The following is a 19,540-nucleotide window of genomic DNA, read 5'->3' as shown; positions in this document are numbered from 1 at the left end:
TCCAGCTCACTGATTCACTCCACCATCACTCCACCCCTACCTGGTAGAACAAAGTGATTATAACCAATAAATAGTGTGGATGATCAGAGTTTGGGGCCTTCACTGCCTCCAGTAATGAGTGATGGCCCCCTGGTCCCATTGTCTCTCTTAACCTGTCTTTTTCTCATTCCTTTGTCACCACTGAACACGGGGTACCATGGGTGATGTAGGGCTAACTCCCTACATTCTGGTGCCCAACGTGGGGCTCATGGATCCCTACATTCTGACATCTAATGTGTGGGGTTCATGGATCCCTACAGCCTTATAAAACCATCAGATCTCATTAGACTTATTCACTACTATGAAAATGGTATGGGGGAAACTGCCTCTGTGATTTAATTATCTTCCACCAGATCCTTCCTAAACATATGGGAAATGGGAGCTACAATTCAAGATGAGATTTGGGTGGGGACACAACCAATCATATCAAGCTCCTCCCTCATGATCTCCTAACCTCCCAAAGGTCCCATCTCCTACTACTATCATCTTTGGGGTTAGTATTTTAACACAGGAATTTTGGAAGAACACAAACATTCAGACCACAGCAGCATGTGTGGAGGAAGGTGCATATGGAAAATCTCTTTGCCTTCCTTGCAGTCAGTTTTGCTGTGAACTTAACTCTGCTTAAAAAATAATAAGAATAAAGTATTTTTAAAAATGAAAGGACTGGGTGCAGTGGCTCATGCTTATAGTTCCAGGTACCTGGGAGACTGAGGTGGGAGAATTGCTTGAACCCAGGAGGTGGAGGCTGCAGGAGCCATGATGATATCACTGCCCTCCAGCCTGGGCAACAGAGATCAAAAAGAAAAAAAATTATAGGGACTGGCTACATAATTCTATGTACGGGAGAGAGTAAAGAGCTGTAAAAGTGCAAACAAATTTATAGTACACATTTTTTTTGCTATTATCCATGTTATACATAGCATTGAGGGAATCTGACCAAGAACAATTATTTTCTCTGGAAATCAGAGAGCAAATTCTATCAGTAAATGACAAATAGAAAGATGTTTGGGGATAGCCCTTGTTTTTGTTCCAAAGGCAATCATTTACATAATAGAGGTAACTTAGAGCTCTCTCTGTATTGGAAACATTTGGAGTAGAATATATTTAAATTAGTTGGGTGAATTAGAAGATAATGGTGGTGGTTGCATAACTATGAATATACTAAAACTACTGAATTATACACTTTAAAAGTGAATTTTATGGTATATGAATTACGTATCAATAAAACTGTTCTTCAAAACAGCAAAGGAATGTCTATAGGATTTTAGGCACCTTTTCTTAAGATCTAAGTAAATTATAAACAAGTATTCACCTCCACCCTTTCCCTAAAAAAGACTGTTTCTCAAAGAAGACCACAGAATCACATTTCTGTCTTTAGACAGCAGGCCAAAACAAACAAACAAACAAACAAAATCCAAAACATGCTTCCAAGCTTATCAGAATTTTCACCATCATTTCCTCTCAGTGCTTTGCAACTTTATGCTTTTCAAGGCACTACTAAGGACTCAGAAGAAGATTTAGACCCTGGTCTGTCAGCTAAAGCAATTTTTTTTTTTTTTGCTTTTTAAGTGAATTTTTTGCTAAAATGAAAACATCCTAGGCAATGCGAATCTTGGCTCTTCATAGAGGAAAGAACAACTTGCTGAATCATTTTTATTAAACATTGATTTTGCAAAACCAAAAGCTAAATCTATTATTCTGGCAGACAAGGTTTAGAGGTAAGGCAGTGAGTTGGGGAAAGAGTAGTTACTCATATTTTTAAACCCCCAAACATGTCATCAGCCTTGGCTTAGTCTTTTGCTGAGAATGCAGGCTCTTTTTTTTTTTTTTTAACTCTCTTCACTAACTGTACAGATAAAACTGATTACAAATGGGTGTACCTGGATTTCTCAGTACCCATTTGTCATGTTAAATCACAGGCCACTTAATTTGAGAAGGAGAATATTTTCTAGGTGACATAGAGGTTCCTGGTGTCTCTCTGGCATATCCATCCCTCATGGAGGACTCTGTTGTCAAATGTGTCACAGCCACAAGACTGTGGGCCTGCTGATTTCATAGCACTTAGAAAAGATGAGTGAGAGTGTTCAGGGAAAAAGCCTCCCAGCCTAACCTCTGTGCAGGCTGCTGCTATCCATCACATAGGCAGCCTCAGGACAGGGGATTCTGGGAAAGGTGAATGCAAATTTACTTTGGGTCATTGATTCTGGCTTTTAATCTTGAATTTTAATATACACCTCTCTCCCACTGTCATTACAGTTTTTTATTATGCCCACACTTTTAAAAAAATGTTTCTCAGTTTAATAGGACTAATATCCCCTATACCTGTTAATATTGGCTCTATTCAAACAATAATTGGTTCTCTAATTCCAGGGAGAAGGGTAAGTGGGATGTTTGTCTAATAAAGCATTTCTATCTCTGTTCTCAGAAAACCTTTTGGTATAATTTGTTAATTTTTTTTATTTCTGGCATTCTCTATGTCTCCATTTCAGTGCAGTAAGAAGAGCGTTACAGAGTTTTGGATGTACCACCTTAAACCATAGGCATCTTATCTCAACCCTAGCGAGTCAGAATAGGCTCTGTCTATAGGAAGAAGGCTCATCTGTAGGCACTATACCCTCTCGTTTCTTTTTTGTCCATACTTTAGTGAATTTCATCTTTTTGTGCTGAGGTCAGTCATTATCACAGTCATGACAGGATCTATGTCCATTGAAAGTACTTAATGAACCGCCACCTGCTTGTAGAGCTGTGAAGACAGCATGGCCTTGCACTCCAGGGACTTAGCATCTAAGGCAGACAGACCCCATAGAGCATGGGTGTGGACTGGATGCATGAAACTTCTTCTGGCCCAATCTACCATGAGAGGATGTCATTAGAGATAAAGGAAGAAACTAATGAACAGATGGTAATATGTTGGAGATGACTGGTGTTCTCCCTCCAAAATAGAGATAATAAGAAAATCAACAACTCTCACTTATTGAATGTGTACGATATATCAGGCAAAGATTTCTCTCATTTAGTCCTCCTAGCAGCCCAATAAGGTGGGAATTATTATTGCCTTATCTTAAAGATGAATAAACTGAGGCTCTAAGATGCTAACTTGCCCAACATCTCAAAACTGCTAGTTAGTAATAGAGCCAGAATACAAACTCCCTAAGCTATGGTTCACCAACTGAATGAACTCCATTCTGTGAGGATGAGTCAGTGTTAAGAACTATTAATAGAATTTTAGGATTAAAGCTTTTCCTTGAGAAAAGTAAAATCATCTTCAGCAAGTCATCGTTGTCATCCTATCTTTTAGTGTTGCCGGAGCATTTTTAAAATAAAATAAAACATCTACCCTTTATGAGATTACTGAATTTGTCTGCCTCATGATGAGTGTTTCTGACCTCTACATCAGGACTAAAAAGCCTCATTTTTATCAGCACATATTGGGATTTAATGGAAATAGTTTCAGCTTCTTTTCATCTTTCTCCTACTTAGCTTCTGACTAGAAATAGTAGCCTGTGAATCCTTCGGTTTTTATTATAAGTACTTTTTTGAAGTTATTGTAGATTGAAATTTTGAAAACCAATGCCATTTTAAATGCATCCAGGTAACTGAATTTGCTGTGTCCTCCCAGAACAGCCACCTCCCAAGAGGGCATCTGTAGGTTAACACAGCGACTCTCAAGGTACATCTGCCTCTGTGTGAATTAGGCTTCTAGATGGTCCAGGAAACAGCTGCAGAGAAATATCTGAGGAAATCAAATATTCCACAGAATTCTTGGTTATGTGGTAATTTCTAGTCTAGACAAGGCACCTTTATTTAGTGGATTTGTATTTAACAATATGGCAATGTGAGTTCCTACCTGGGGCAAACGGCTTGGCGCTCTCAGTTCCCACATCTGCCAGCTCTGCGGGAAGTGCTGACAAGAATTAATTGGCTTTCCTGAGCCTTCAGGCTCAGTTCTGCTTCTCAGTTCCAACAATCCCCACAGGACTCTGCTCCAACATAATTTACTGTCTAGGAGGACTTTCTATTTACAAGAGTTCTAACTGATAGGCACCGTACCATGTGAATATATTTTTAAATTCAGTAAGTTAGAACCTTGAGAATTTTTCAGGGTATTTAGCTCAGGTTTTTAAAACGGGACATAACTACATTCAAAGTATTTGAATTATTCTTTGTTTTTATGATGATTCTAATACGGTCCCATCTAAAATGTGTGAAAAAAGTTTAAAAATAAAATGTGTGATTTACACAAATAACTTTGTTCCTCTTCTCTTCCTCTAGCTGGCAGTATTTTAAGAGTGTGGTAAAGGGGTTCTTCCAATTTCATACTGGGTTTTTTGAGCAAGACAGAGATGGTAGGTTAGAAATAGGACTTCTTCCTGATTGTTGATTCTATTTATAGCCTCTCTAATAATATTTTATTTATAGAATAATATAAAGGTCATCTAGATTCTGTTCCCCCAATTATTACCATACATCTGGGAAGCCCCTGTTCTCAGAGGCATCACCTATGGAGAAATTATATTGATTCTATTACACAGGAAAGGCGTAAGTAAAAAGGAAGTTGTGTCACACTACGGTGGTAGCCAATTAGTATAAAAATCATGGAAAGTTGGAAAGGAATTCTGCAGTTATCTCTTCCAGCTTTCTACAAAGTACTAGTTTCTGTCTAGACAAACACAGGGTGTCTCTCTGCCTAAGTGTCTACCATGATCAGAATACACTTGTTCTGAAGTGCAGCTCTATTTCATTGTTGGATAACTCAGATTTTTAGACTGGTTTCCGCATGACAGATTTACAATGTCCTCTTTGTAATTTGTATTAATTAGTCATAGTTTGTTTTCAGTAGCTGCACAAAATAAACCCACTCATTAATTGGTTGATCAGTCCATTTATTTATATTCATTTTGAATTGGATGCTTACAATATGCAATACAGTGTGCCAGGCATAAGCATCAAACTCCAGGAGCTGACAGGTTAGAAGAAGGTAACAAGCACATATATAAGCTGTATGTCATATATGCTATATGAGCAGTATAAATTCATTGCTATGAGAATGAAAAAGGATAGGATCAGGTCCTGCAGACATTGGTCAGTGCTGTAATCTGAATGTTTGTGCCCCCCCCCCACCCTCAATTCATATGTTGAAATCCTAACCCAAAAGGCAATGATATTTGGAGGTGAGGTCTTTGGGAGGTGATTAAGCCATTAGGGCAGAGCTCTCATATATGGGATTAGTGACCTTATAAAAGTGGCCCCAGAGAGAATTCCCTCACCCTTTCCACCATGTGAGGTTACAGATGGCCATGTAGGAAAGCAGATGTAGCAAAAAGATGGCCATCTGTAACCAAAAGGGGCTGGGCACTAAGCAAGTGACACGTGTGTTTAGTGAGATAACCCTGGTGGCAGGAGACAGTGGGCTAGAGGGATGTAGGAAGTGGGCCCTCATCACACACTGAATCCACTGGCAGCTTGATCTCGAACTTTCCAGCCTCCAGAATAAATTTATGTGTTTATAATCTACATAGTTTACAGTCCTTTTGTTGAAACAGCCTAAATGGACTGGCAGCCAGCAAATTCTTCATGGAGACAGTGACATTTAAAGTTTCTTATGTTTAATGGCTTGATGGTGAAGGGCAGAGATTTGGATGTGGAGGTTGGAAGGATCCAATATTGAAGAAGTATTGGGTAATTTATATTAGTGGAGCTTAGAAATTGAATTGGAGAGTGGAAGACAGGGCTAGAAAAGCTGGTCAAGTGAATGCGACACTGAAGGGCTTTTTATGCCTTGAGTAGAGGTTGAGAGGAATGGTGGCAACAGAGCCGTGACCAGGTAGTATTCACGTCGTCTCAGATGCCAAGCTGCAGAATCCAAGGATTTTGCAAGGCAGAGCCGAGCCCAGGGGCTGGGCACTAAGCAAGTGACACGTGTGTTTAGTGAGATAACCCTGGTGGCAGGAGATAGTGGGCTAGAGGGATATGCAGCATGTCAGGGATAGGTAATAAGGGTCAGGAGCCCTGTGGTGGCCTCTGCAGTGGGGGAATTGAATAAGAGTTGGATAATGACTGAGACACAACTTTGGAAACCAAATGAAGCACTTACTGTTTCTTCTCCAGTTTCTCTTTCTCACTTCCCACCTCTCCAGACTATTCATATATATGGACAAACCCCTCCTCTGCTTACTTTCTGGTGAATATTACTTATTAACACCTGCAAGCGGTTCCAAAGAACTGGTAGAGAATCCTAGAATCCAAATATCTGTAGTGAAATATCTATCTCAGGTTATTTCCCTGCCTCCAATGAGGTCTACATATAAGCTGAGCCCATATAATGAAAGAAACTTAAGAATTCTTCAGGATAAAGGTGTGTGTGCACCCAGGGATTTAAATTTAATAGTTTTTTTCTTTGGTGTCTATCTATGCTCAGGCAATAAGGACAATCCTTATTGTTATTCCTTTATAACTATTCTTTTGTTACTGAGCTTTTTTGTTCTAACTTGAAAAGAGGGGCTTCCATATGCAAAAAAAAAAAAAAAAAAAAAAAAACATATAATGAGAAGCCTAGCTGAGATATATAGGTTTGAACTGGTCTGTTGCTCACAAAATTAAGTCACTTGCTAAATGAAGTATCATTAGCAATTTTGGGGAATCTTCTAGCCTGTCTTCTCACACAATACTGATATTTGTTCTTAATTCTAAACTTCAGAATTACTTTCCTTGGCCAGGTGAGGTGGCTCATACCTGTAATCCCAGCACTTTGGGAGGCCAAGGCAAGAGGATTACTTGAGCCCAGGAATTCAGGACAGGCTTGGACAACATAGTGAGACCACATCTCTGCGAAAACATGAAAACAAAATTAGCCAGGCATAGCATGCCTGTAGTCCCAGCTACTTGGGCAGGTGAAGTAGATGTATCATTTGAGCCCTGTAGGTTGAGGCTGCAGTGAACCAAGATCATGTCACTGCACTCCAACCTGGGCGACAGAGCAAGACTGTCTCAAAAAAAAAAAACAAAAAACCACGTGTGTGTGTGTGTGTGTGTGTGTGTGTGTGTCTGGGTGTGATGGCTTAATGCCTATAATCCCTGCAGTTTGGAAGGCCATGGTGGGAGGATCACCTGAGGTCAGGAGTTAGAGAACAGCTGGCCAACATGGCAAAACCCTATCTCCACTAAAAATACAAAAATTAACCGGGTGTGGTGGTCCATGCCTGTGATCTCAAGCTACTCAGGAGGCTGAGGCAAGAGGATTGCTTGAACCTAGGAGGCTGAGGTTTCTGTGAGCCAAGATTGTCCCATTGCACTTCAGCCTGGGTGACAGAATGAAACTCTGCCCCCTCCCAAAAAAATCACTTTCCCTTATTTTGCAAATATTTATTGACTACCTACTATTCATCAGGCCCTGTTTTAGGGCCTGAGAGAATGAAGGAGAACAGGATGGGATCAGGTCCTGCAGTCATTGGTCAGTGCCCTTATGGAGCTTATATAGCAAGAGGAGACAATCAATGCATAATAAATATAATGTTAATTATACAGTATATAAGAAGGAGAAAAAGCAGAGGAGGGTAGAGGAGAGTAGGATTATGAGGAGTGGGGAGGGAAAGGCAAGTTGCAGTTTTACCATTGGCACCACCAGTGGAATGAAGGAATTCCCAGTGGGTTAGTTGGAATATCACTGGATGGCAATGAAGGGGCAGTAGGAGCGTAAAAGAGGAGGGAAACAAAGCGAGGGGGAAAATTTAAGAAATAAATAGAGAAACACATCAATTGGGTGATGCCACTTTGGGATGGGGTCCAAAGCTAGGAGTCCCTTTTTCTGTGGACCTTACAAAAGAGACTAGATGGATCAGGAGTCCATGAACAAAAGGACTGGACAAGTGGCTCCTTTGAGGCTTCTCCAGCCACTGAATCTCCAAGAACAGCTCCTATACCCAGTCAGCTATCCTATTGTTGCAGTTACAGTCCTGAGGTAGCCTTATTTCCACCTCTACTTAAAGAGTGGTTAATACTTTCAATACAAAGAGGGTTTCTTTTTAATAATACTAAGATCAAGTCACTGTGTGTTGAGGCAGTAGATGCTGAAAATAAATTTCCTAGTATTATAGGATCTGTCCCCAACTTATCTAGTCCTGGCAGTTTATGTGAGCCTCTGGGGTCTGTTACTAGAAAAATACCAGAACTGTGGACTGTCAGGGAGACGAGGAAGTTTAACATGCTGGTGCTCCAAGGGAGCTCTGAGGGGACTCTGAGGTCTTGAGGGGAAAGGATGTCGGGTCTCCACCAGGCAGGGGTGGGTGGTGGGTTAGACAGGAGAGAGAGCTGAGGCCAAGCACCTACTCACTGTCTGCTGCTGCTTTGATTCATAGGTGTGGCAGGTGCTTCCAGTGCCATGGACCACACGTTCTCAATAACATCCAAAGATGAGGAAGGATCGTGTTACACATCTCTGATTTCTGACATCTGCTACCCACCTCAGGAAGATTCTACATATTTCACTGGAATTCTTCAGAAGGAAAATGGCCACATCACCATTTCAGAAAGCCCTGAGGAGTTGGGTACACCTGGAGCCTCCTTACCAGATGTACCTGGGATAGAGTCTCATAGCTTATTTAGTTCTGATTCTGGAATAGAGATGACTCCTGCAGAGTCCACTGAAGTGAGTAAGATCTTAGCAGATCCCCTGGACCAGATGAAAGCAGAGGCCTATAAATACATTGACATAACCAGACCCGAGGAAGTGAAGCACCAAGAACAACGTCACCCCGAGTTGGATAACAAAGACTTGGACTTTAAGAATAAGGACACTGACATCTCAACAAAACTTGAAGGGGTCCGTGAACCTAACAAACCAGCTGCTGTGGAGGGAAAAATCAAGGACCATTTATGTGAAGAATCCACATTTGCTCCATACATAGATGATCTCTCTGAAGAACAGCACAGGGCTCCTCAGATCACCACCCCTGTCAAAATCACACTGACAGAGATAGAACCTTCTGTTGAAACCGCTACCCAAGAGAAGACCCCTGAGAAGCAAGATATATGTTTAAAGCCAAGTCCTGACACAGTCCCCACTGTCACCGTCTCGGAGCCTGAAGATGACAGCCCAGGATCTATCACCCCTCCATCTTCTGGAACAGGTAGATGCCCCATTATTTCTTGACTTAGGAAAACCCAGCATATGGAAATCTCAGTCTCTAAGACACATATTAAAGAATGACTATTTTCATTCAACATACTTCACTATATGGGCCCCTTAAATTTCATTTAGTTTAACTAATTTAATTAATGTTCAACATTTTCAATCTGTTGCCAATTGTACAAAGGTTGCAATCTGGGATTTCTCTTAAAGTCCTATCAGGTTTTCTTTGTAAAGTATTTTTTTTCTTTATTTGAGGGGAGATAATTAAATGACATACTGGAAACATTAAAATCCTCATGTGGCCCTGCTGTCCAGAGGAGACAATGCAGTACTACCTGCTTCTCAGCTTTCTGCTGGGATCTGGGTTGTCTCAGTCTGTTTTGTGTTGCTTATAACAGCTGACATCAGGTAATTTATAGGAAACAAAATTTATTTCTTAACAGTTCTGAGAGCTGAGAAGTCCAGGGTCAAAGGGGCTCATCTGACTTCCTAGTGGGGACTCTCTGAAGGGTCTCAAGTAGATGCTGGGTATCACGTGGTGAGGGGGCTGAGCATGCTAACATGCTATGCTTAGGTCTCTCTTCATCTTCTTATAAAGCCACAAGTCCCATTTCCATGATAATCCATTAATCCATTAACTCTTTAATACATTAATCCATTAGTACACTCATGAAGGCAGAACCTTCATAGTCCAATAGACCATAGCCTCTCAAAGGCTCCACCTCTCAATACTCCCACACTGGGTATTAAAGTTTAAACATGAGTTTTGGAAGGGACATTCAAACTATAGCAAAGGTCTCTTGGAGACATTATGAGCAAAGCCTGTTGACGATTCTCTCTAGACTGCCTTAAGCACCTTGGCATTTAACATGCCTGGCATGAGCTCTAAGTCTGTACACTTAAGGGAAAGGGAAAGGTGGACTTCTGGATCTTTTAGGGGTAGCACAGACAGGGAGAGCAAACTTAAAGTGAACTCCTCCCTTTCCCTTTCAATATCAACATTGTCATTTTATATCTAGTTTATTGAAGTTCCATATAATTTTATTTTTGAAACCAAAAGATGTACTTCACTAAAATTTTTATAGTTTGGACTTCATTAGACTATGCTCTTTTTCAATTTGAATACTCTCCTACTGTGACTCAAGGCAGGATATTAAACAGCACTAATACACATTCTCTCAAACACAAAGCAGGCCTCTTATACCCCTGGCTAAAGGCCAGAGAGGTAGCAGAAAACTCCTTGCCCCACCCTGTGCCACCCCTCTTCTCTCCAGCCTTTGCATCTCTACCTCTCTCAGATTTCCATGAGGCATTGAGATGAAGAGGACAGTGAGAGGTCCTCAAACCTTCCCCTGCCTCTGGTGACTGGCATTCTACCATATCTCAAAGAGCTTTGATAAGCATATCAGGTGAAAGAGCTTCTAGTAAACTCTGAAAATGGAGCCAAAGCCTGTAGAGGAGGAGTGATTGCTCTAAACCCTGATGCTATAGTACAGGTCCAAGTGTTGGAATAGAACTGAATTAATGAAAGTTCCTCCTATCTTGTTTCCCTATAGATTTTAGCGTTAATTCCTTCTCCCCAAAATTACTTCAGACTCATTCAACTATAAAGCTCCAAGGGTCTTGAAGATTCACTGTGCCAAGTCCCTGATTTTCAGATTCACCCATTGACTCAAGAAAGACTTTCTACATACTTTCTTTTGGTCAGGTACTCTATGAAGCAGGGGTGATGGGGAATTAACAACAACAACAACAAAAAAAAACAAACAAAACCAGTCCCTACCTCCAGGGGCCAGACACCAAGGAAACAGTCCCAATCCAGTGTGCTTGGTGTTCTGTGAAAGGGAAACGTAAGGTGCTAAGGAGCTCTGGAGTCCAGTGGCTCCCCAGGTGAACTGGGACCAGAGGTGACTCTCAGAGGAACAGGGGGAAACAAGCAGATGAAGGGCAGGGTGCCCTTTTAGTCTGAAGAACTGCATGTACATGGAGTTGGAGGGCCCAGTGAACTTCACATAATATGTAAATTGAGATTCCGGAGTGATGACAAATCAGAAAACCGAGACTTCAGGTGGATTAGATACGAATTGCCACAGCCTGAAACATGAGGTCAGAACATACCCGAGTTTCCAAGCCTCCTTGTACTCTTTCTGGCAATGCGTAGTAAAACTCTTCTGTTATTTTCTGCCCTAGAGATACTTGATGTTCTGAAGATGTAAGTTATATAATCAGCTGCGTTTTACAGAGCTCCAGGGTTGTTCTGTTGTCAGTTCAGAAGAATTTCAGCCAGTCCTCAGGAATAGTGAAATGCCCCGACACGTATAGGTCTACTTACACTGCTCATGCTTCATGTAAAAATTACAGTTTGCAAAGACTTGACAAAGGGTTCATTAATTTTTAGAGATTTTCCATTTTTTAAGTAGCCATGGCCCAATGAGGTTCTGGAGAAGGTTTAAGAGAAGGCATTGGCAGATCTGGCTTACTTGATATTGGAGTTTTATGATGTTGGGTTACCCATTTGACAGTATGGGGTTAGGGCAATGGTTGTCTCCATAGCTGCAACCAAATAAACATTCTAAGCAAGGTTTATTCAGGAAAGAGAAAATGGCGCAGTACACATTCTTTCCTGTTCAGCTTCTCTCTCCATATGCATCCCACATCAAAATACCAGAGTCATATAGCAACAGATAAGAATGAAATTAAAGAACCAGCTTCTCATTGAGGCCTTCCTCCCTGCCCTTTTTATCCTGCAAGGTTTCTGACCCCCTTCCATCCTTCTTGTGAACCCTGGCACCATGTAACACTGTGCCCATAGACACTAGGAGATACGGGCTTTATTACATCTATCGAGTCTTAGGTCACTCTGCCATTTCCAGTGACAACAGATAAAACAAAAATTGAGAATTACACATAATTCTACATGAAAACTGAGGAAAAAGAAAGCATGTTAAGCAAAAAACAGTTCAGTTTATCATTGTTTAATAAATAAGGAAAGCGTCCAATCTGGAGAATAACTGAAGAGAAATTCTATTTTAGATTAGATTAGTTTTAGCCACAGACGCTGATGTTTAAGCAAGATGTCTAATATATTTATATTTCTCTGAATTCCAATAGATTATTCTATGTTGTGATGTTCTCCAACATACTTACCTATTTTCACTAGTTAAAAAACATACACTGAGGTGGAGAGGCAAGAATTCTTACAGCTGAAATACTGGAAATCTCTTTTAAGCCAAGACCAGTCATGAAAAAAGTGAGGCAATTTAGGAAAACATAATAAATGCCCTGATGGACCAGACATTGACCAGGAGCACCGTGTTGTTTTTGACACAAACACCAAGAGGCATATTGCGATGGTCCTGGGTGTTATGTGAGCTGTTAGCCTCAAAAAGGACAATAATCAGAAGTCATTCTTAAAACATCTCAGTTTCCCTCAAGAAGAAATAAGCCATTAAAAGTAATTTTTAAATTTTAAAATGACCATTGCTATTTCCTTGCATTGATAGGATTTGTGATTCTCCTACCCATTTTTAAAATTCATTCCTCTATTCAAAAAATATTTATTGAGTGACTTCTATACATCAGACATGCACTGGCCACTGAGACATTGTGGTAAGTAAGATATACAAGGTCCCTGCCCTTGCAGAGCTTACCTGCTAGTCAGAGGAGACAGAAAATAAAAAACAAACACATAAAAAAGTGTAATTTCACCATATGAGCACTATAAAGAGTGATGGAGGGTTGGGTGTGAGGGGCCAAGGACTGCCTCTCTGAGGGGATGACACATGAGCTGAGATCTGAATGAGGAGAATAAGCCCACAGTTCAGAGAGGGCCTAGAAGGGACATCAGTTGTGGGGGACAGCAAACGCACAGACCCTGAGTCTGTATTTTATGAGAACTGAAAAGGGGCCTGTGACTCAGAGGAGGAAGAGAGAAGTGTTGCAGAGAACACAACTGGACAGGTAGGTAGGGCCAAGATAGTGGGGAAGGAGTTTGCATGTTGTTCCAAAAGTAATTGGAAGCCATTGGAGGGTTTTAAGCTGTGAAGTGACATCATTGCTTCGTTCATCTATTTATTTAACAAATATTTGTTGACCATTTATTCCATGTCAGGCATTGTTCCATTGCTGCCAAGGCTCACAGATGAGTGAGTAGTGACTCAGAAGGAAATCCTGGCTGCATGGAGCTTACATTCTAGTTGAGAAGACAGATACACAAATAACCAAATATATAATACCAGGTAGTTGTAATAGTTATGCAGAAAAATGCAGCAAGGCAAAGCATAAGAGAGTGGCAGTGAGGAGAGGCTTCTCCGAGGTAACAGCTTGAGCAGAGAATAAATGGATTGAGGGAGCAAGTCATTCAGCTGTCTGAGAAAGTGAGGCCAGGCTGAGGGGCCTTCCAGTGCAAAGGCCCTGAGCTGGGAATGTCTTGTCCTTTCCACGATGAGCTGGAAGGCTGGCATGGCTGGAGTAGGAGGAAGGAAGGGAAATGTAGCAGGATCAGATTTGGGTTTTCAAATGATCCTTCCAGATGCTGTGTGGACAATGAGCCAGGAACAAAGGGAACCCTAATGGCAGCATCATTCACAGTTGGACACTGGTCTCTGCAACTTGCTAAAATAACCCATGTTAACCTTTCCTTTTATCCCTCTCAGTTATATCATCATAATTATCAGCAGCAGCAAACACATCACCCTGGGATGCCATTCTAACCATCTCAATTTTCCTATTTTATCTGATGATTTTAGGTTACTGTTTCTAGCGTTGCAGTGTCAGTCTTGATACATAATAACCAATATCTTAGTTAGAAGGCCATGAAATTTTAAACAAAGGTATGGAAACTTGTGTTTTGTTCTAAAATTTTCCCTGATTACTCCTAGCGTTTTGTTAAACTTTTAGTTTCCCTTAAGAACATAGGGCAATATCTACAGGAGCTATGAGTCCCTTTTGACTCATGGTAAGGGTGGATTATTTTTAAGGTAGCACCTTCACTTGCTCAAGATGGAACCCTTCAGGCCCTTTTCTCCCACACCCACAGCTGTCTGGAATCATCCTTACTCTTGAGCAAATAAAGCAAGACCTTGGGCCTTCTTTTTCTGAATACACTAACATAGTAGTTTTCAACTGTAGGTAGAGTTGCCAGATAAAACACAAATATTTCTTATGGCATACTTATACTAAAAAAAAATTTCATTGTTTAGCTGAGATTCAAATTTAACTGAGGTGTCCTGTATTTTTATTTGCTGAATCTGCCAGCCCTAACTGGAAGGGACTGTTAGAATCACACATGGAGTTACATCCAGACCTACTTCTACTAAGGCAGAATTTCTGAGGGCAGTTTTGGGCTAACACTGGAGTAATAGCCACAGTTGTAAAAATTTGAGCTGTCTCTCACACGAGTGCTATTTCTTGCGTACCTCCTGTGTGCCAAGCACTGTGCTCGGTGCAAGGATATGATGATGAACAAACACAACTTGGCTGTACTTTTCTCCCAAGGTGCTTTCAGTCTGGGGTCAGGGAGAGTGGGGAAGGGTGAAGGAGCAAGGGTTAATGAAATCATCATATAAACAAATACAAGGCTGCCTAGGGGCTCCCAGTTGTGCGGAATGGGTGGGCACCAGCCTATCTCTGGAACAACACAGCATCAGACCAGCTGGCACAAGGGTGGGCTGCTGTGCCATGTGTTCTCCCAGGAGTATGGTCAAGCAGGAGCTTCCTGAGTCCTAGCAGTTTGGGTGGTTAGACAGAGGACTCCTGGGTGTGACACCATAAGGATGGGTGCCTCAGAAAGGGAATCATCCAAGATGAGAATCTTTTCCCTTGTCTCATCAAACAAGCTCATTGTTCATATTTCCATATTTCTAGCTATGGAATCCCTGTTCATTTTATTCACCCAGGCTCACCATTTCTGAGTAACTTTTGAAACCCCTCTTTTTCTCACCCACTATATGAATCAGACTCCAAGTCAGTGATTTCTCTCTTTTCACTTGTGTTTTCTCTTTTTTCTATTCTGTGGCCACCACAACCCATACCCTACCTCCAGTTGTCATAATTCAACAGTTGCATGATCCTGTTAATGGGTTATCCTTCTACTTCCCTCCCTTTTTATTTTATTTTAGTTTTTATTTTATTTTTGAGACAGAGTCTCCCTCTGTTGCCCAGGCTGGAGTGCAGTGGTGCGATCTCAGCTTACAGCAACCTCTGCCCCCCAGGTTCAAGAGATTCTTGTGCCTCAGCCTCCCGAGTAGCTAAGATTACAGGCACTCACTACCATGCCCAGCTAATTTTTGTATTTTTAGTGCAGATGAGGTTTTGCCATGTTGGCCAGGCTGGTCTCCGGTCTGGAACTCCTGACTTTGGGTGATTCGCCCACCTCAGCCTCCCAAAGTGCTGGAATTACAGGCATGAGCCACTGTGTCTGGCCTTCCCTCCCTTTTAAGCTCATCCTAACCCTTCCAGGACCAGCTAATGTCTACCTGATAAAAGACTGACATGTTTTTCTTTCAAGCTCAGGGGCACGTGCAGGATATGCAGGTTTGTTACGTAGGTAAACATGTGCCATGGTGTTTTGCTGCACAGATCATTTCATCACCTAGATATTAAGCCCAGCATCCATTAGCTATTCTTCCTGATGCTCTTCCACCTCCCCCTTCACCCTCCAACAATCCCCAGTGTCTGTTGCTCCCCATCTCAATATGTCCATATATTATAATTCAGCTCCCACTTATAAATGAGAAAATGTGGTATTTGGTTTAGTTTGAATTAGTTTGCTAAGGATAATGGCCTCCAGCTCCATCCATGTCCCTGCAAAGAACATGATCCTACTCCTTTTTATGGCTGCATAGCATTCGATGGTGTACATGTACCACATTTTGTTTACCTAGTCTATCATTGACAGGCATTTAGGTTGGTTCCATGTATTTGCTATTGTAGATAGTGCTGCAGTAAACATACATGTGCCTGTATCTTTATGATAGAATGATTTATATTCCTTTGGGTATATACCCAGTAATGGGATTGCTAGGTCAAATTGTACTTCTGTGTCTAGGTCTTTGAGGAATCACCACACTGTCTTCTACAATGGTTGAACTAATTCACACTCCCACCAACAGTGTAAATGCATTCCTTTTTCTCCACAAACTTGCTAGCATCTGTTTGTTGGCTGCATGTATATCTTCTTTTGAGAAATATCTGTTCATGTCCTTTGCCCACTTTTTAATGAGGTTGTTTATTTTTTTTCTTGTAAATTTGTTTAAGTTCCTTGTAGACACTGGATATTAGACCTTTGTCAAATGCATAGATTGCAGATATTTTCTCCTATTCTGTTCTGTTCACTCCAATGATAGTTTCTTTTGCTGTGCAGAAGCTTATTCATTTAATTAGATCCCATTTGTCAATTTGAGCTTTTGTTGCAGTTGCTTTTGGCATCTTTGTAATGAAATCTTTGTCCATACCTATGTCCTGAATGGTATTGCCTAGGTTTTCTTCTAGGGTTTTTATAGTTTTAGGTCTTATGATTAAATCTTTAATTCATCTTGAGTTAATTTCGTATGTGTAAGGAAGGGGTCCAGTTTTAGTTTTCTGCATATGGTTAGCCAGTTTTCCCAACACCATTTATTAAATAGGAAATCCTTTCCCCATTGCTTGTTTTTGCCAGGTTTGTCAAAGACCAGATGGTTGTGCATGTGTGGCATTATTTCTGTGGGCTCTATTTTGTTCCATTGTTCTATATATTTGTTTTGGTACCAGTTATTGTAACCTTGTAGTATAGTTTGAAGTCCAGTAGCATGATGCCTTAACCTTTGTTCTTTTTGCTTGGATTGTCTTAGCTATTCTGGCTCTTTTTTGGTTCCAAATGAATTAATTTTTTTTTTCTTATTCTGTGAGGAATGTCAGTGGTAGTTTAATGGGAATAGCATTGAATCTGTAAGTTGTTTGGGGCAGTGTGGCCATTTTCACAATATTGATTCTTCCTATCCCTGAGCATGGAGTGTTTTTCCATTTCTTTGTATCATCTCTGATTTCTTTGAGCAGTTCTTTGTAGTTCTCCTTGAAGAGGTACTTCACTTCCCTTGTTAGCTGTGTTCCTAGGTATTTTATTCTTTTTGTGGCAGTTGTGAGTGGGAGTTCATTTATAATTTGGCTCTCTGCTTGCCTGTTGTTGGTGTGTAGGAATGCTAGCAATTTTTGTACATTGATTTTATATCCTGAGACTTTGCTGAAGTTGCTTATCAGCTTAAGAAGCTATTGGGCTGAGACAATGGAGTTTTCTAGATACAGGGTCATGTAATCTGCAAACAAAGATAGTTGGACTTCCTTTCTTCCTATTTGAATACTCTTTATTTCTTTCTCTTGCCTGATTGCCTGGGCCAGAACTTCCAATACTATGTTGAATAGGAGTGGTGAGAGAGGGCATCCTTGTCTTGTGCTGCTTTTTAATAGGAAGATTTCTAACTTTTGCCAATTTAGTATGATCTTGGTAGTGAGTTTGTCATATATGGCTCTTATTTTGAGGTATGTTCCTTCAATATCTAGTTTATTGAGAGTTTTTAACGTGAAGGGATGTTGAATTTTATTGAAAGCCTTTTCTTCATCTATTGAGATAATCATCTCATTGGTTTTGTTTTTAGAACTGCTTATGTGACTAATCACATCTTGATGTTTACATGCTGAACTAAAGTTGCATCCCAGGAATGAAACCTACTTGATTGTGGTGGATAAGCTTTTTGATTTGCTGCTGGAGTCAGTTTGCCAGTATTTTATTGAGCAGTATTGCATTGGTGTTCATCAACAATATTGGCCCAAAGTTTTTTTGTTGTTGTTGTATCTCTGCCAGGTTTTGTTATCAGGATGAACTCATTGAGTGAGTTAGGGAGGAGTCTCTCCTTTTCAATATTCTGGGATAGTTTCAGTAGAAATGGTACCAGCTCTTCTTTGTACCTCTGGTAGAATTCAGCTGTAAATGTAACTGGTCCTGGGCTTTTGTTTGCTTGATAGGCTATTTATTGTTGCCTCAATTTCAGAATTTGTTATTGGTCTATTTAGGGATTCAGTTTATTCCTGGTTCAGTCTTGGCAGGGTGTATGTCTCCAGGATTTTATCAATTTCTTCTAGATTTTTTAGTTTATGTGCATAGAGGTGTTTATAGTATTCTCTGATCATTGTATTTCTTTCTTTCCTTTTTTTTAATTGTACTTTAGGTTCTGGGGTACATGTGCAGATCATGCAGGATTGTTGTATAGGTACATACATGGCAAGGTAGCTTGCTGCCTTCATCCCTCCATCACCTCTATCTGGTATTTCTCCCCACATTTTCCTTCCCCACCCTCCCCACCCTGCGCTGTCCCTCTTCTAGCCCCCCAAAACTGCAGTGTGTGATGCTCCCCTCCCTGTGTCCACATGTTCTCATTGTTCAACACCCTCCTATGAGTGAGATCATGCAGTATTTGGTTTTCTGTTCTTCTGTCAGTTTGCTGAGAATGATGGTTTCCAGATTCATGCATGTCCCTGTGAAGCACATTAACTCATCATTTTTTATGGCTGTGTAGTATTCCATGGTGTTTATGTGCCACATTTTCTTTATCCAGTCTATCGTTGATGGTCATTTGGGTTGGTTCCAATTCTTTGCTATTGTAAACAGTGCCACAGTGAACATACGTGTGCATGTGTCTTTATAATAGAACAGTTTTTAACTTTTTAGGTATAATACCAGTAATGGTATTGCTGGGTCAAATGGAATTTCTGTTTCTAGGTCCTTGAGGAATCGCCACACTGTCTTCCACAATGGTTGCACTAATTTACACTCATATCAACAGTGTAAAAGTGTTCCTATTTCTCCACATCCTCTCCAGCATCTGTTGTCTCCTGATTTTTTAATAATCACCATTCTAACTGGTGTGAGATGGTATCTCAATGTGGTTTTGATTTGCATTTCTCTAATGGACCAGTGATGATGAGCATTTTTTCATGTGTTTGTTGGCCTCATAAATGTCTTCTTTCTAAAAGTGTCTGTTCATATCCTTTGCTGACTTTTGAATGGGTTTGTTTGTTTTTTTCTTGTAAATCTGTTTTAGTTCTATGTAGATTCTGGATAGTAGCCCTTTGTCAGATGGGTAGATTGCAAAAATTTTTTCCCATTCTGTTGGTTGCCAGTTCACTCTAATGATTGTTTCCTTTGCTGCACAGAAGCTCTGGAGATTAATTAGCTCATATTTGTCTATTTTGGCTTTTGTTGCCATTGCTTTTGGTGTTTTAGCCATGAAGTCCTTGCCTATGCCTATGTCGTGAATGGTTTTGCCTAGGTTTTCTTCTAGGGTTTTTATGGTGTTAGGTCTCATGTTTAGATCTTTAAGCCACCTGGAGTTAATTTTA

The 19,540-nt window shown here is 40.6% G+C and overlaps 1 protein-coding gene across 13 annotated transcripts in view; it reads left to right on the top strand.

The window, feature by feature from the left end:
- The window catches only part of RTN1 (reticulon 1), a 495,935-nt gene that overhangs the window by 319,419 nt on the left and 156,976 nt on the right, over positions 1 to 19,540 (top strand). For 12 of the 13 annotated variants that reach the window (XM_054240000.2, XM_078335057.1, XM_078335059.1 and 9 more), the window contains one exon: positions 8,397 to 9,167. The exons of the other annotated variant lie outside the window; for it this stretch is intronic. In XM_054240000.2, the coding sequence (XP_054095975.2) occupies positions 8,397 to 9,167 (771 nt within the window). The remainder of the gene's footprint in view (positions 1 to 8,396; positions 9,168 to 19,540) is intronic. 13 annotated transcript variants of the gene reach the window in all.

The sequence above is a fragment of the Callithrix jacchus genome, chromosome 8 (genome assembly GCF_049354715.1).
Source record: "Callithrix jacchus isolate 240 chromosome 8, calJac240_pri, whole genome shotgun sequence".
NCBI classification, from domain to species: domain Eukaryota; kingdom Metazoa; phylum Chordata; class Mammalia; order Primates; family Cebidae; genus Callithrix; species Callithrix jacchus.
The sequence above is the reverse complement of the archived record's forward strand: the minus strand, read 5'-3'. Positions and strand labels throughout refer to the sequence as shown.